We start from the raw sequence: 17,028 nt of genomic DNA on the forward strand, positions 1-17,028 counted from the left end.
TGCTCAACTTGGCTAACAAGGTGACAAGCTAGGAGCTCTGAGTTTTGTTTATGCCTTTGGCAACTTTTGCATTTGTAATGAGATGGATGATTTCTAAATTTGTGTTCAAATTGCAATAAGACAAATGTAATTTTTAGCTTATTTAGCAAAGGACTGCTCCTGCTCATGCTAGAAAGCTACTGATGTGTGGGAATTCTAGTCAAGTGCCTGTTCTTTCTCCTCTTTAGCTGTTCAATCAAAGCTGCCGCTGCATCGTGCGACTCCTTCCAATGCTGACTACCTACTCCGAGCTGGTCCTGTACTACCTAACTATTTCTATGGCAACTCACAGAAGCAGTGGAAAATTACTATCCATTTTAGCTCATTTATTCACAGACCTTGCTGTGCAGGTATGGTGGAACATTAACATTTTGTGTGCCCTTACTCAAATGGGTCTAAATTTTTGAATTATCAAAATTTAAAGATTTTATCTGATAAAATTATATCAGGCATCACATTTGCTGAATCTGTTTTCTGGCCTTTCTTCTTCCTCCCCCTCACTTCCAAATCTCCCCCTGCCCCAATCCAAAATTAAGCTTTATATCTGTGTCCCTGTGTCAGTCACTAGGAACAATAAACATCTGTGAAAATTAAATATTCTGAAGGTGGAGGTTTGACTATAAAATTCTTCCACATTTTCTGTTACTTTTTCAAATATGTATTTTTTTTTTAAGTTTAATTTTATTTCACTTAATTATAAGCAGTCCTCTTATTAGAATTACTTGAAATATCTTTTGGTATTGTACACATTGAAATTGTTTTATTACAAATTGTTAGGACAATGTTAAATTTTGTAGTGATTTTATAGTGTGTGTGAGGAAGAGTCTAAGACTGAACTTTGATTGCTATTACTGAATGATTTAAAAATGTTGCTGAGGAAGTGATGGAGAAAGAATATTTATTCTGGCCAGGGATTCTGCCTTCCTAAAGAGTTGATGGAGGATGCAGCGGGTGAAGGTTCAACCCAATTCCATGATAATGAGGGTGGAGGAATCGGAGAGGGTGAAGGCATGAAGGATGTCAGTGAAAAGATAGAAAATGAAGACCAGGTATGTGGTTTCTTTCAGAAAATGTAGAAATATGATCTGTGCCTGAAAAGAAATTTGTTGGGACACAGTTACTACTAGTTATGTGTTTGGGGGTAGGATTTAAGTATTGCAGCAATAGGAAAGCTGGTGTTCTATAACTACTCTCCATTTTCAAGGGGACCCACTCGAGAATCAGCTAATCAGTGATACTTTTAAAAAACAAAAGTCCCTTTTTTATTTAAAATCCAGTTTGAGCTTTCGCACGCATGTAGTTAAATGTCCTGCACAACAATCTGTAGCATGCTGCAAATTGAACATTAACATCTGGGCGGCACAGTGGCGCAGTGGTTAGCACCGCAGCCTCACAGCTCCAGGGACCCGGGTTCGATTCCGGGTACTGCCTGTGTGGAGTTTGCAAGTTCTCCCTCTGTCTGCGTGGGTTTTCTCCGGGTGCTCCGGTTTCCTCCCACAAGCCAAAAGACTTGCAGGTTGATAGGTAAATTGGCCATTATAAATTGTCACTAATATAGGTAGGTGGTAGGGAAATATAGGGACAGGTGGGGATGTTTGGGAATATGGGATTAGTGTAGGATTAGTATAAAATGGGTGGTTGATGTTCGGCACAGACTCGGTGGGCCGAAGGGCCTGTTTCAGTGCTGTATCTCTAATCTAATCTAATCTACATTCTGTACTGTTAATCAGCGTCATACTTAAACTGCAATATCATATCTTTTATTCATTGGTATATTGCACCTTCTCAGTTGTGGCTTGCTTATGAGCTGAATCCATGTATTACTGTTTGAAGAGGTCAGTGAGCGATTTTTTTCTTTTCCCCCCCATGACTCAGTTGGAACAAGCAGTGTATAATTCAGCCAAACATCAGAAAACCCTATGTTTGATTTCTAACTTCTACTTAGTTGATATTGTTGGAATTAGGAGTGCTTCAGTGGACTCGGGAGGTGAAAACCAGCTAGTGTTTACACTCATGATTTCTATCTAATGATCCCTGCTGGAGAGTCCTGAGTGGAGGTGTTTGCTAAGGACTAGATTGTATTTGGCTGTGATTCTGCATCTTTTGAAAAACTGAGCAACATTCATTATGCTTGACATGCTAGTGTCGACTAGCACTCACTACTGTTGAATCTGTACCTCAACTAAAGAGCATGTCTTTGGGGTTGGGTGAGGACTTCATACGAGGTGAATTACACTACAGTTCAATTGGGTTTAAAATGGACTTCTGTGAAGTTACTTAATCAGATTAAAGAATTACTTCAATCCTAGAAATTATTTGAGTGCTTTGTGCCAGAGGACTGGAGAACTGCTAACTTTGTACCTCTGCTTACAAAGGGAGCAGGGGATAGATCGAATAATTACAGGCCAGCCAGTCTAACCTCAGTAGTGGGCAAATTATTGGAGTCTATTCTGAGACATGGAAGATGGCAGGATCCCCAAAGACACATTGTACAGCGAGCTCGCCACTGGTATCAGACCCACCGGCCGTCCATGTCTCCGTTATAAAGACGTCTGCAAACGCGACATGAAATCGTGTGACATTGATCACAAGTCGTGGGAGTCAGTTGCCAGCATTCGCCAGAGCTGGCGGGCAGCCATAAAGACAGGGCTAAGTTGTGGCGAGTCGAAGAGACTTAGTAGTTGGCAGGAAAAAAGACAGAGGCGCAAGGGGAGAGCCAACTGTGCAACAGCCCCAACAAACAAATTTCTCTGCAGCACCTGTGGAAGAGCCTGTCACTCCAGAATTGGCCTTTATAGCCACTCCAGGCGCTGCTTCACAAACCACTGACCACCTCCAGGCGCGTATCCATTGTCTCTCGAGATAAGGAGGCCCAAAAAGAAAAAGAAAAAAAAAGATTCTGAGACAGGATAAACTGTCACTTAGGCACAGATTAATCAAGGATAGTCAGCATGGATTTGTTGAGGGAAGATCTTGTTTGACCAACTTGATCGAATTTTTTGAAGAAGTAACAAGGAAGATAGATGAGGGTAGTGCAGTTGATATGGTCTACATGGATTTTAGCAAGGCTTTAGACAAGGTCCCCCATGGCAGACTGGTTTAAAAAAAAAAAAAAAATCCCACGGGATCCAGGAAAATGCAGCAAGATGGATACAAAATTGGCTCTGGCAGAAAACAAAGGGTTAATAAAAGCAAAATACTGCGGATGCTGGAAATCTGAAATAAAAACAAGAAATGCTGGAATCACTCAGCAGGTCTGGCAGCATCTGTGGAAAGAGAAGCAGAGTTAACGTTTCGGGTCAGCGACCCTTCTTCGGAACTGACAAATATTAGAAAAGTCACAAGTGAGGTGGGGGTGGGGCAAGAGATAACAAAGGAGGTCGAGATTGGACCAGGCCACATAGCTGACCAAAAGGTCACTGAGCAAAGGCAAACAATATGTTAATGGTGTGTTAAAAGACAAAGCATTAGTACAGATTAGGTGTAAATACACTGAATATTGAACAGCAGCAAGTGCAAACCTGAAAAAAAACAGTGGGTAAGCAAACTGAACAAACAACGATGAAATGAAATAAATGCAAAAAAAAGATTGTAAAAAATGTAAAAAAAGAATGTTTTTTAAAAAAAAAGGAAGAAAAAATAACTAAAAATGAAAGTAAAATGGGGGGCTGTCATGCTCTGAAATTATTGAACTCAATGTTCGGTCCGGCAGGCTGTAGTGTGCCTGATCGGTAAATGAGATGCTGTTCCTCGAGCTTGCAAAGGGTGTTTTTGCAACTGGAGGGCTGTTTCCAGTGGCGTTCTGCAGGGCTTAGTACTGGGTCCCCTGCTGTTTGTGGTATATATTAACGATTTGGATGTAAATGTCAGGGGCATGATCAAGAAGTTTGGGGACGACACAAAGATTGGCCGTGTGGTAGATAGCGAGGAGGATAGCTGTAGGCTGCAGGATGATATTGATGGTCTGGTCGGATGGGCAGAAAAGTGGCAAATGGAATTCAACCTGGAGAAGTGTGAGGTGATGTATTTGGAGAGGTCAAACAGGACAAAGAAATACATGATTGATGGTAAAATACAGAGAAGTGTAGAGGCAGTGAGGGACCTTGGAGTAAATGTCCACAGATCCCTGAAGGTAGCAGGACAGGTTGATAAGGTGCTTAAAAAGGCATGTGGAATCCTTTCCTTTATTAGCCGAGGTATAGAATACAAGAGCAGGGAGGTTATGTTGGAACTGTATAACTCATTGGCTAGGCTACAACTTGAATACTGTGTGCCGTTCTGGTCACCTCATTACAGAAAGGATGTAATTGCACTAGAGAGGGTACAGAGGAGATTTACGAGGATGTTGCCAGGACTGGAAAAATGCAGCTATTAGGAAAGATTGGATAGGCTGAGGTTGTTCTCCTTGGAACAGAGAAGGCTGAGGAGAGATCTGATTGAAAAGTACAAAATTGAGGGGCCAGAATAGAGTGGAGATGAAGGGCCTATACACCTTATCAGAGGTCAGTGATGAGGGGGCATAGTTTTAAAGTGATTGCTAGAAAAATTAGAGGGGAGATGAGGAAAAACATTCCCACCCAGAGTGTGGTGGGGGTCTGGAACTGAGCGTGAAAGGGTAGTTGAGGCAGAAACCCTCAACTCATTCAAAAGGAGTCTGGATATGCACCTCAAGTGTCTTGATCTGCAGGGCTACGGACCAAATGCTGGAAGGTGGGATTAGAATAGATGGATTGTTTTTCGGCCGGCACAGACACGATGGGTCAAGCGGCCTTTTTTTTTGTGCCTTTTAAACTTTCCATGATTTCTGATTTCTAAACGAAAATACTTTAGGACCAGGGTGGGGGGTTTTGGTAGAGATGGAGGTGGGAGAAAAGGGTTTAAGAATTGGAGATTGCAGTAACAGCAAAGGTAGGGTACTAATGTCCTATCTTCCTTTCCAATGGCTTACCATCAGTTTCTTCCTGTTGAGGTAGCAGCCAGTCATGTATTTTCTTTCCCACTTGCTTTTGCACTTTCCTTTCTTCCCCCTTTTTTCTTTCCTCCTTCCTTCTCCCTTTTTTTTAATGTATACATACTCTCCCTCATTGCTGAACTAACTTTTAGTACATTTTTTAAATGTTGTGTTGCAACTAGGTAATTCTCAGCAAAACTCTTGTGCCCTCCCCCTCTTCAGGTAGAAGATACTTTCTGTAAAGACCAAGAAAAGAAAGAAGATGCAGAGAATATGCCCGATGTTAAAGAGGAAGAGAATGCTATCGAAATGTCAGAGGACTTTCAGGGAAAACTGCATGATGGGGATACCAAAGAACCAGGTCACTTGCTGAGGGCCAATTTGAGATGAGCTTTGTGTACTATTTAATAAGCAAATGTAATGGAAAAGCAAAATTCTGCAGATGCTGGAAATACTGAGGTCTGGCAGCATTTGTGGAGAAAGGTCAAGAGTTAACATTTCAGGACGGTGACCTTTTCATCAGAATATTGCCAGTATTTACAGCATTTTTAAAAAATGCAATGGAAATCTTGGTGAAAGAGCACATTTTATTACTTTCAAGTAGTGGCCTCTGCAATACAACACTGATACTGCTTAATGTGAGCTTGAAAGTTGTAGCTGCAGCAAGAATAAAATGGGCAGCATTTACAGCAGAGCTTTTCGTTAGCTTTTTTGAAACTTACTTGGAATGGAAGAGTAAAGCTCACTAATGAGAAAATTGTTTGGAATCAAACCGTGTTGGGATCAGAATTTGGCATTCTGAGAACTTGTAAATTATAGTGTAACCTTGCAATACATTCCCAGTCCGCTCTGTTCGTTGTGTGAAGTTTGACAGTACTGTGAGTACCAAATAGCTTCACAGATAAACTGACCGCTTCTGAAAACTGATTTTAGATTTATAGATTATGGCATTTTGACTGTTTCGATTTATAAGTTTGTATTTTGAGTGGCTTTTGATTAGCCCGATTTTCTGTTCATTGCGATGGACAATAATCATAAACACACCTTGATTATAGAATTGTACTATTGGGAACTGGCAACAGCTGACAGCCAATTGAAGGTGAAATCTAACTAGTTTTAAACTGGAGAACTGAGTCTTTTTTTGCAAGTCATGGTTTGGACATTGGCCATATTTATTTAAACATGACTGTGTATGACTCCTGACTTCCCAAAGCCTGTCCATCTACGAGGCGCAAGTCAGGATTGTGATGGAATACTCTTGCCTGGATGGGTGCAGCTTCAACGGCAGTCTAAGCTCAACATCATCCAGGACAAAGCAGCCCATTTAATTGGCACCCCATCCACAAACACTCAGCCCCTCCACCACCAACGCACAGTGGCAGCAGTGTGTACCATCTAGAGGATGCACTGCAGCAGTTTACCAAGACTCCTTCAACAGTCACTTCCAAACCCACGACCTCATCACCCAGAAGAACAAGGACAGCAGATGCATGGCACCACCACCACCTGCAAGTTCCCCTCCAAGCCGCGCACTGTTCTGACTTGGAACTATATCGCTGTTCCTTCACTCTCGTTGGGTCAAAATCCTGGAACTCCCTTCCAAACAGCACTCTGGGTGTACCTATACCCCAAGGACTGCAGCAGTTCAAGAAGGCAGCTCACCATCACCTTCTCAAGGGCAATTAGGGATGGGTAAGAAATGCTGGCCTAGCCAGCGACACCCACATCCTACTAACAAATAAAAAAGAACTTGCACCTTTTTTAAAATAAAAATAAAATGTAAAAATGTTCTACTTGGGAAATAAATTGACTTCATTTTGGCATAAACCAGGAATCCATCAGAATGCAATTACCTTTCCAATTAAGTTTATTTTCAGTTTAACAGGACTATTCAAAAGAAAATAAGTTGACAATATAGCCACCACAATGTTTTGTATTATTCTGAAATGAGATGCAATAGCTAGCTCAACTGGTCATTAAATAGTTGAATAATTTCTTCAGGAGAGGATGATGACAAGAAATCAGATAGTGAAGAGGAAGAAGAACTGGATAAACAGATGGGTGACCTCGGAGATGCGGAGGCTGACCAATTAGATGAAAGACTTTGGGGGGATGATGATGAAGATAGTGTTCGTGACGAGGTTGAAGATACTGGCCCTGGGATGGATGTGGTAAGATGCCAAGCTTTTCTAAATCTGAGATCCAATTTTAATTCAAGTAAGTTCAGTGTTAATGATTTACCTTCGCATTGACCTTCATTTTGAAAAGTGAGATCGCAACAAAGAATAGTGGCGAGTCACTTTTTTTGTTTTCATTTTGTACCAAAGAAAAATGCTTACTGGATACCTAATGTGTACACTATTTTGTTATTTCATTTTCCTTTTACTGTGGCAGGATTTGAGATGACAATCTATACTTGTTTTAAGTGTGCTTCATTTCTAATCTCATTTTTTGATTTCCATATTCTGTTTTTTTTTTTTTTCCCTGAACAAATAACCGGTCTAGATGAGCACTAACTCTCAGGATTCCTTGAAACACTGGCTCATGAAGCAGCCATGCATCAAATTTACCAACTATGACCACAAACCCAATTTTTCTAGTTTATATTTGATGTTTTCTTTAGCAAAACAGAGTTAAGTTTAAAAATTCATAACGTGTTTAACCATTTTACTTATCAAATCAGGAACATTTTTTGCTCAACATTCCCTATACATGCTTCCAGGGGTAGCATATAGATGAGAAAAAGGAGTAAAGGATGAATCCTTGGAGGCCTCTGGAGGAAGTGTGGAGGCAGGAAGAGAACCTATTGCTGGTGATGCCCTGGCTATGGTGGGATGGGTAAGAGTGGAACCAAGCATGGGCAGTCCCAATGGGCTGGTTTAATAGATATTAGAGGAGGTTGACTGTCAAAGGCTGCAGAGAGTTAGGATAATGTACCACTGTCAGTCAGTGGTTGTCAGTTGTGATTTTGGTTTGGGCCATTTTAGTACAGTGGCAAGGTGGAAACCTGATTGCAAAGATTCAAATGGAGGTGAGCGACTGGCATGGGCTTGAGAGGCAACAACATTCAAGGACTTTGGAGAGCAAAGTGAAATTGGCGATGGGGTTATGATTTGCGAGAACAGGGTGGGTGAGCTAGGTGATGGAGGGGGACAGTACCTGAGGAAAGGGAACCATTTATAATGTCAGCTAGCATAGAGGCGAGGAACAAATTGGGTGGTCAGCAATTTATTGGGAATGTGGTTAAAGGAGTAAGAGGTGGCTCTCATGAATGAGGTGAACATGGGGTTGGGGTACTTGAGCAAAGCTAGAGACATAAGTTCCAAACTCGAATGGGGAACCTGTAGGGAGGTTTGGCTTGATAGGAAAGTGGAAGGGAGGGAAACAGCAAAAACAACTAAATAAATGTTGAAAATAGAGACCTGTTATCAAAGCTTTTTGTCTTGCACTCATCAGGACAATCCACAAGAATACCAATGTAAGGGAAAGCAACAACTTCATACTATTTGTGAACTACCAAATGACTACTCTGTATAAATAAATGTTTTCAATCTTGATTCCTAAGACTTTTGTAAGATTGTCTACTACTTGTAGAATGTATCCCAGATCTATTCTTGGGAGAAAGATTATTGCAGAAAATAGGAGAAGCTGCATCTCCCAATGTTTCCTTTGCATGTGCACTGGTGACTTGGGTAGCTTGACTCTAGGTCAAGTCGGCATAAGGAGGGAGGAAGTGTTGGGTATTCTAAAAGGCATTAAGGTGGACAAGTCCCCAGGTCCGGATGGGATCTATCCCAGGTTACTGAGGGAAGCGAGAGAGGAAATAGCTGGGGCCTTAACAGATATCTTTGCAGCATCCTTAAACACGGGTGAGGTCCCGGAGAACTGGAGAATTGCTAATGTTGTCCCCTTGTTTAAGAAGGGTAGCAGGGAAAATCCAGGTAATTATAGACCGGTGAGCCTGAAGTCAGTGGTAGGGAAGCTGCTGGAGAAGATACTGAGGGATAGGATCTATTCCCATTTGGAAGAAAATGGGCTTATCAGTGATAGGCAACATGGTTTTGTGCAGGGAAGGTCATGTCTTACCAACTTAATAGAATTCTTTGAGGAAGTGACAAAGTTGATTGATGAGGGAAGGGCTGTAGATGTCATATACATGGACTTCAATAAGGCGTTTAATAAGGTTCCCCATGGTAGGCTGATGGAGAAAGTGAAGTCGCATGGGGTCCAGGGTGTACTAGCTAGATGGATAAAGAACTGGCTGGGCAACAGCAGACAGAGAGTAGCAGTGGAAGGGAGTTTCTCAAAATGGTGACGTGTGACCAGTGGTGTTCCACAGGGATCCGTGCTGGGACCACTGTTGTTTGTGATGTACATAAATGATTTGGAGGAAAGTATAGGTGGTCTGATGAGCAAGTTTGCAGACGACACTAAGATTGGTGGAGTAGCAGATAGTGAAGGGGACTGTCAGAGAATACAGCAGAATATAGATAGATTGGAGAGTTGGGCAGAGAAATGGCAGATGGAGTTCAATCAGGGCAAATGCGAGGTGATGCATTTTGGAAGATCCAATTCAAGAGTGAACTATACAGTAAATGGAAAAGTCCTGGGGAAAATTGATGTACAGAGAGATTTGGGTGTTCAGGTCCATTGTTCCCTGAAGGTGGCAACGCAGGTCAATAGAGTGGTCAAAAGGCATACGGCATGCTTTCCTTCATCGGACGGGGTATTGAGTACAAGAGTTGGCAGGTCATGTTACAGTTGTATAGGACTTTGGTTCGACCACATTTGGAATACTGCGTGCAGTTCTGGTCGCCACATTACCAAAAGGATGTGGATGCTTTGGAGAGGGTGCAGAGGAGGTTCACCAGGATGTTGCCTGGTATGGAGGGCGCTAGCTATGAAGAGAGGTTGAGTAGATTAGGATTATTTTCATTAGAAAGACAGAGGTTGAGGGGGGACCTGATTGAGGTGTACAAAATCATGAGAGGTATAGACAGGGTGGATAGCAAGAAGCTTTTTCCCAGAGTGGGGGATTCAAATACTAGGGGTCACGAGTTCAAAGTGAGAGGGGAAAAGTTTAGGGGGGATATGCGTGGAAAGTTCTTTACGCAGAGGGTGGTGGGTGCCTGGAACGCGTTGCCAGCGGAGGTGGTAGACGCGGGCACGATTGCGTCTTTTAAGATGTATCTAGACAGATACATGAATGGGCAGGAAGCAAAGAGATACAGACCCTTAGAAAATAGGCGACATGTTTAGATAGAGGATCTGGATCGGCGCAGGCTTGGAGGGCCGAAGGGCCTGTTCCTGTGCTGTAATTTTCTTTGTTCTTTGTCAGCAGTCGTTTCTTTCTTAGCAGCTCACAAGTATCTTAAACTAGATAAATTTGCATACTTCCAAACACTTGCTTCTTTGCGTCCCCAACTTTTTTAATGGAGAGCCTTTTCACTTGTTTGTTAATCACTTCCATCTGGGAGTTGTCTTGACCTGTCTTGACTGCGCTCTTGTTTTTGAATTTCATGCTGTAAATTGTTTTACAGGAGCAGTCTGAACTCGTTGCTAAAGATGACAACATGGATGCAGCAAACCAAAATGAGAGTGACAAAAAGAGACAAGAGAAGGAGAAAGAGGAGAGGGAGGAAGGCGAAGAAAAAATCCATGAGCAGTTGGATGAGGTATTGACACTTGTTTTCCACCCCCCACCACCATCACCCCCAAAAGTTCATATTACAGTTATGTGCATAAGCCAGAAGGTTTGGTTTATTAGCTTGCTGTGCCACTGAGTGGCTGGACCTGAATTCACATCTTAAGTTCTCCATATTACAAGCTCCAGTTCTCCTCGTGGTCCGTGACAGGTTCTGAGCTAATGAGCAGGAATTGGGCAAAGTCTGAATGCAAACACTTGCCTAAATTCTTAATTTGTATTTTTGCTGGAGGGAAAGACTGAGAATGTGGGGACAAAATAACTAAACGAATGTTAAAATAAAAACAATACTACTTTTTATACAAAGCAATGAATAATGGAACATTCAAAAGTAGAATGCCATTTCTGTGAAGCGGTAATGAATTTAGATAAACTAGAGACAATTCTCATTTGCAATGAAATATGTTCCTATTATAGTAGTGGGTGCATCAAGTAAAAATCTTCACAAAATGCCTATTGTGAAAGATACAAATGTGCACAAAGTCTAAGTGACAATATAAGTATTACTTTGTCTTGATTTAGGTATTTTCACATTAATCTAGTAGTGATAGTCACACACAGACTCCACCAGTTCCTATACCAGTGATTTATTAATGACCTGAACAGATTTCAAAATGAGTCTGAGTGTGCTTACTAATCTACTTCATTACAATAGCGTGAGTACGATGGAAATGAAGTAGACCCTTATCAAGGCAATCAGGACAAGCAACCAGAAACCGAGGCCATGGACCTGCCTGAAGATCTCAATCTGGAAAGCCAAGATGGAGATAAAAGTGACGAGGATCAGGAGGAAAAAGGTAAGTTAGTTGGAATATGTGCCAAGAATGTTCTGCATTTCCACTAGACTTTCCAACATTTAGACTATCTGACCCTATTTTTCCCTCTGATAGCTCTGTGACTAAATGTACTACCTGGTTTTAAACCTAAGTTATACAGAACAGAATTTCTTGCCCATTTGCTCAAGATGTTGACTGCTTCCTGGGGTGTGAGGGCATCCTCCCATCCCTAGCCCAAGAGGCCATAATTCACTGAATGGACAGGAGTAGGATTGGGCCTAACGTCCATGTTCAGCTGCATGCTCTTTTCCAGCAGGAGGTCACTGGACAGTGATCGAGAACAAGAATCCGGGCTGTTTTCTGTTCAAATCAGAAGGCAAATTGCTCCAAGCTAGCCCATGCCTGTGAGCAAATAGCTCATAACATCAGTTAAAAGTCTTTCGATATTGGGCAATTGGTGGTTGGATGAATTTACTGAAGGTTCAAAAGATATATTGAGTTCCGCCAAAACTAGTCCGTAGCCTTCATTTTGGCACTGATTTTAAAGACCAGTTTTAAAATTGAACCTTTTTTGTTTTTAAAAGGTCATGAACCTTGCACATTATCTATCTATCTTGCTAATGTTTTATCCATGATTTTTGTCTGCTGCTTCCATTTTTAAAGGACTACTGTATGAAAAGTTATACCTCTTTACAACAGTGCTGAAATTGCAGGATTTGAGAGCGTAAATTGTAATAAACCTTTTCAATTTTATGAAGGAGATAATCCCTTTGATATAGAAGAAAAACTAAAGGATTTCAATGAGAATGGTCCAGATGATGAGGGAGATGAGACAATGGAGGAGAGTGCTGAGCAAGAACAGGATCAAGATCATCCTCAAACAGAGGCGGAAGCTGAGAGTACCCAAGAGCAGAGTGAGAATAAGGAAGAAAATATTGGGGAAGATCAGGAATATGGGGAAGAAGAAACTGCTGAAGACATAGACCAACAGCAGTCCAAAGAGGATGAACAGAAGGAATCTGCTAAGGAAGACAAAGGAGTTCCTAGTGACGAGGGGCTGCAGCCAAAAGTATGCTATTTCTTTATTTCCTTTCTTTTTGTGGTGTTTACATTTTCTTTGCAGCCTTGGGTGAAAGGGCAAGCAACAACAATTTGCATTTGTGTAGCATCTTTTAACAGTAAAGAGCAGGTGACATTCCAGGGCCAGGTAAGTCATGACTCAGTTGGTAGCATACTCTTGAGTCAGAAGGTTCTGGGTTCAAGTCCCACTCCAGATTGACACTCCAGTGCAGTATTGAGGGAATGCTGCACTGTCTGAGGTGCCGTTTTTTGGAAAACATTTTAAACCAAGGCCCCGTCTGCCTTCTCAGGTAGATGTAAAAGATCCCATGGCACTATTTCAAAGAAGAGGAGGGGAGTTATCCCTGGTAACCTGGCTAATATTTATATTTCAATCAACATCACAGAAACAGGTTATTTGGCCATTATCACATTGCTGTTAGTGTGAGCTGGTTGTACACAAATTGGCTGCCACATTTCCTATGTTACAACAGTAACTGCAGTTCAGAAATATTTTGGCTGTAAAGTGCTTTGAGACGTCCTGTGGTTGTGATTGGTACTATATTAAAGTCTTTCATTACTGAGGATAACAGGCAAAGTCTCACTAGAGTGTGGATTAAAGCTGCCTGAGGGGAAGCTTCCTTTTTATCTTAACTACAGAGATATGTTCAGTATCGAGATGATCATCTCATTTGCTAATTTACCACTTGGGGAATTGCAGGATTCAAACTTGTGTCCTCCTTCTCCTTGGTGTCCTTATGGTAAATTGAGAGTAATGGAGGTGAGTGATTATCTGAAAATCTAATTTGAGTAGTTCAGTAATTTCATAAACTACTCAAACTTTAACTGAGCTTTACTGGCGTCCTATCTTTTTTGTAACTTCCACTGGGGCATTTTGAATTTGTAAGGACTTCATATAAGAAATAGGAGCAGGAGTAGGCCATTCAGCCCCTCGTGCCTGCTCCACTATTTAAGATCATGGCTGATCTGATTGTGGCCTTGCCTACCTGCCCCCCATAACCCTGGACTCCCTTGTCAATCAAAATCTGTTGAACTCTGCCATTAATCAATGACCCAGCCTTCACTGCACACTGGGCAAGAGAATTCCAAACACTACTGACCCTCGGAAATACCTCCTCATCTCTATCTTAAATGGGCAATCCCTTAATTTAAAACTATGCCCCCTAGTTCTAGATTCCCCCTCGAGGAGAAACATCCTCTGAGCATCCACCCTGTCAAGCCCCCTTGAATTTATATGTTTCAATAAAATCGCCCCTCATTCTTAACATTGAGTATAAGCCTAACCTGCTCAATCTTTCCTCTAAGACAAACCCCTGATAATGCATGTTTGGATGATGAAATGTTGCACCAAAGTTATCGAAATCTGATGATTTTTGGAAAGTAACTTGGTGATTAGCCAACTGTACTTAATAAGTACCCCCATTGAACAATCCCTGCATGTATAGTGCTCCTGTTATTCTGTTACGTGAGAGTGGCAATACCATAATCGTGTTTGCAGACCGTAAACAACGAACATTATTAGGGTGTAATCTTAAAGCTGTCACTTAACAAATTAGCTGCTGATGGCAGTAATTGTCGCACTCTGCCCGCAGCCGCTGATGGGAGCGATAGCTTCAGTCACATGGAATGAAGTGGCTGGGCAATGTCAGCTATGATGGATGGAGGCCAAGGATGTTTGTCTAATTGAAATACCCTAAGGTGTGATCCCTGAGTTTAAAAAGGTAGTATACAACTGCAAGTTGTCGTTGTCCAAATGGCACTTTTAGCTGAAGGTGTTTACAAACGCTTTGTCCATGTTTGTTATGTACTGGACTCTTGCCCATGGTTGAAGATGAGATGTTCATAAACATTTTCCTCCTTTTATCAGTTGCCTGATTGTCAAACCACCATTCTTGACTGGATATGGTCAGACTACAGAACTTTGATCTGTTAGTTGTGGGACTGCTTTTAGCTTTGATAACAATACGTTTGGCACGCAGGTGGCCCTGTGCTATTTAATTAGGTAATGCCTCACTTTAAGATTTGGCTGATGCTGCTTCTGGCCACACTATACACAACCCATTGAGCCAGGGTTGATCTTGTGTGTGAGGGATGTGCTGGGCCATGAGGGTACAGATTCTGGTGGTAGTGATCTGTTCTTGATTTGGCGCACAGTGCAGCTGAATATTTCACAGATTGCAATTAAGGTTGTTGCATTTTGTTCCAGACCCGTTCTCAATTTTGTAAAATGAGTTGCAGTTCTCGCCACATTAAAATCAATGAAAATTAATATTTACATAAAACAATAAATTATTTTTCATGACTGAGAGGGTCCATATTATCTCCATGTTTTCCTTTTCAGGTAGACGAGAATACAGATGATCAGGATGTCCCTCATTCTGAACAGCGAATGGAACATGAAGCTGAAGGGAAGACTGGAGAGGAGAACCTTCAGAGTGATACAGCTGTGGAACTGGCTGGATCTGCATCTGAGAAAGACCAAGCTAAAGAGGTACAATAGATCATTCAGTGCAAGGAATCAGGAACTCATTCATACACTTGCTTTTCAATGCAAGTTGAACATGCACACTCAAACTTATAACTGTCTGTGTCCTTTTAAATTTAAACAGAAAAAGGAATCTTGTCTTCTCTCCTATATTTATGATGGGACATTTCAGCTGCACCCCAGAAATGAGAAACTAACTTTAAATTATTGTCCAGCTTTATTCTGTTTTGATTAAATAGGCTGTGCCTGAAGAAAACTAATCCTTGCCCATTGTCACCTGCTAGGCTGTGGCCTAGCTTGCAGGAAAGGAATCCAGATGGTGCAAAGGATTAAAGGGATAGGATGCAGTTTCTTTCTAGAGGTTTTCCTGGTAATGAGCTTCCCGTATCAGGCATCCTCTCATGGAGAGGCAGCAGATGAAGCTCGAGTCCTTCTGCACAGCAGGAGGGAGAATGCTGGAAATGCAGTCCATCTGGCCCATACTTGTGTACATCCTGATGGCTAGCTTTCAATCCTGGAGGAGCAGGGTTGCATACAAAGCAGCTCACATCATGTGAAACTAACTAAGGAATTGTAATATCAACTTTTTGCCATTACACTTTATGAAGCTCTCCTGCCCAATATTTGAAGAGAGCACTAGCTCTATTGAGTACAACAGTAAATGACTAGCATTTTATCAAGCTGCGTGAATAGAAATTGTCTTTGATCCTTTAGGTCCCATACTGCGATCTCTCCAGCCAGTAAGAGTTGAGTAGACAGGCTTGTATATGGCTGTGCTGCCACATTGAATGTCATTCCACTGATAACTGGAGCTGTTGTTTTGCACGTTTTCTTCCACTGTGATGATGTATTAAATATGTTCAATTTAAATCTGGTGAAAACTGCCAGCTGTAGGCAGGTAGGCTTAGGCTGGGACTCAAACTTGCAACATGCTTGTTGAGAAATAAATGATGTACAAAAAAGTGATGCCTATAAATGTGTGTTAAAGCTCTTAAAATATCAATCTAAAGCCATGAACTGAACAATGCAACATGCGTTCTGATCTGTATTGGCTCAATTGGTGGAGGTGTTAAACTTTTTTTTAAGCAAGTAGTATTGTCCACTTCTTCAATTTAGAAGATCAAAGCCAAATTCTTCATCCAGCCTGGGCTTTGCTTAATTGTAACTAAGGTGGTGGTGGTGGTAGTGTCACTGGACTAGTAATGCAGAGAACCAGGCTAATGCCCTGGGATGGGAGTTCAAATCCCACCATGACAGTTGGTGGAATTTAAATTCAATTAATTAATAAAAGAAAAATCCTGAATTGAAAGCTAGTCTCAGTTTCATGGCACCATTACTATCACCAATTATCATAAAAACCCACCTGATTCACTTATGTCCTTGCCTGGTCTGGCCTACATGTGACTCCAGACCCACAGCAATGTGGTTGATTCTTAACTGCCCTCTGCAATGGCCGAGCAAGCCACTCAATTGTCGAAAGCAATTGTGGATGGGCAACAAATGCAGGCCTTGCCAGCGATGCCCACATCCCATCTAAGAATGGAAAAAAAAACTGGTTCCAATGCTTCACTTCTGAGTCGCAGTTATTGTTTTAAGAAAGAAAAAGAGTCAGTGCCCACAAACATTCCCATCAACAAGATATTGAAATGTTGTACAGAAAGTAAAATTAGAACAGTTTCTGAATATTAGTCATAAAAAGTAATCAGGAACCTGATATAAACATTCAAGAAGCTTGACGCCATCCAGGGCGGAGCCTGCTTGATCCGCACCCTCTCTATCAGTGCACAGTGGCAACAGCGTACTACATACAAGATGCATTGTAACAACTCGCCAAGGCCCCTTCAACAGCATCTTCCAAACCAGTGACCTCTACTAGCTAGAAGGACAAGGGCAGCAGGAACATGGGAACACCACCACCTGCAAGTTCCCCTCAAAGCCACACACCATTCTGACTTGGAACCTTATTGCCGTTCCTCCTCTGTCACTGGGTCAA

General features: G+C 41.7%; 1 protein-coding gene across 1 annotated transcript in view; it reads left to right on the plus strand.

Moving 5' to 3' along the window:
* The window catches only part of mdn1 (midasin AAA ATPase 1), a 201,664-nt gene that overhangs the window by 166,374 nt on the left and 18,262 nt on the right, over positions 1-17,028 (plus strand). The window contains exons 83-90 of the mRNA XM_068026518.1: positions 228-389; positions 951-1,088; positions 5,213-5,351; positions 6,992-7,161; positions 10,531-10,665; positions 11,350-11,491; positions 12,229-12,539; positions 14,892-15,041. Of these exons, the coding sequence (XP_067882619.1) occupies positions 228-389; positions 951-1,088; positions 5,213-5,351; positions 6,992-7,161; positions 10,531-10,665; positions 11,350-11,491; positions 12,229-12,539; positions 14,892-15,041 (1,347 nt within the window). The remainder of the gene's footprint in view (positions 1-227; positions 390-950; positions 1,089-5,212; positions 5,352-6,991; positions 7,162-10,530; positions 10,666-11,349; positions 11,492-12,228; positions 12,540-14,891; positions 15,042-17,028) is intronic.

The sequence above is a fragment of the Heterodontus francisci genome, chromosome 3 (assembly GCF_036365525.1).
Source record: "Heterodontus francisci isolate sHetFra1 chromosome 3, sHetFra1.hap1, whole genome shotgun sequence".
Classification (NCBI taxonomy): domain Eukaryota; kingdom Metazoa; phylum Chordata; class Chondrichthyes; order Heterodontiformes; family Heterodontidae; genus Heterodontus; species Heterodontus francisci.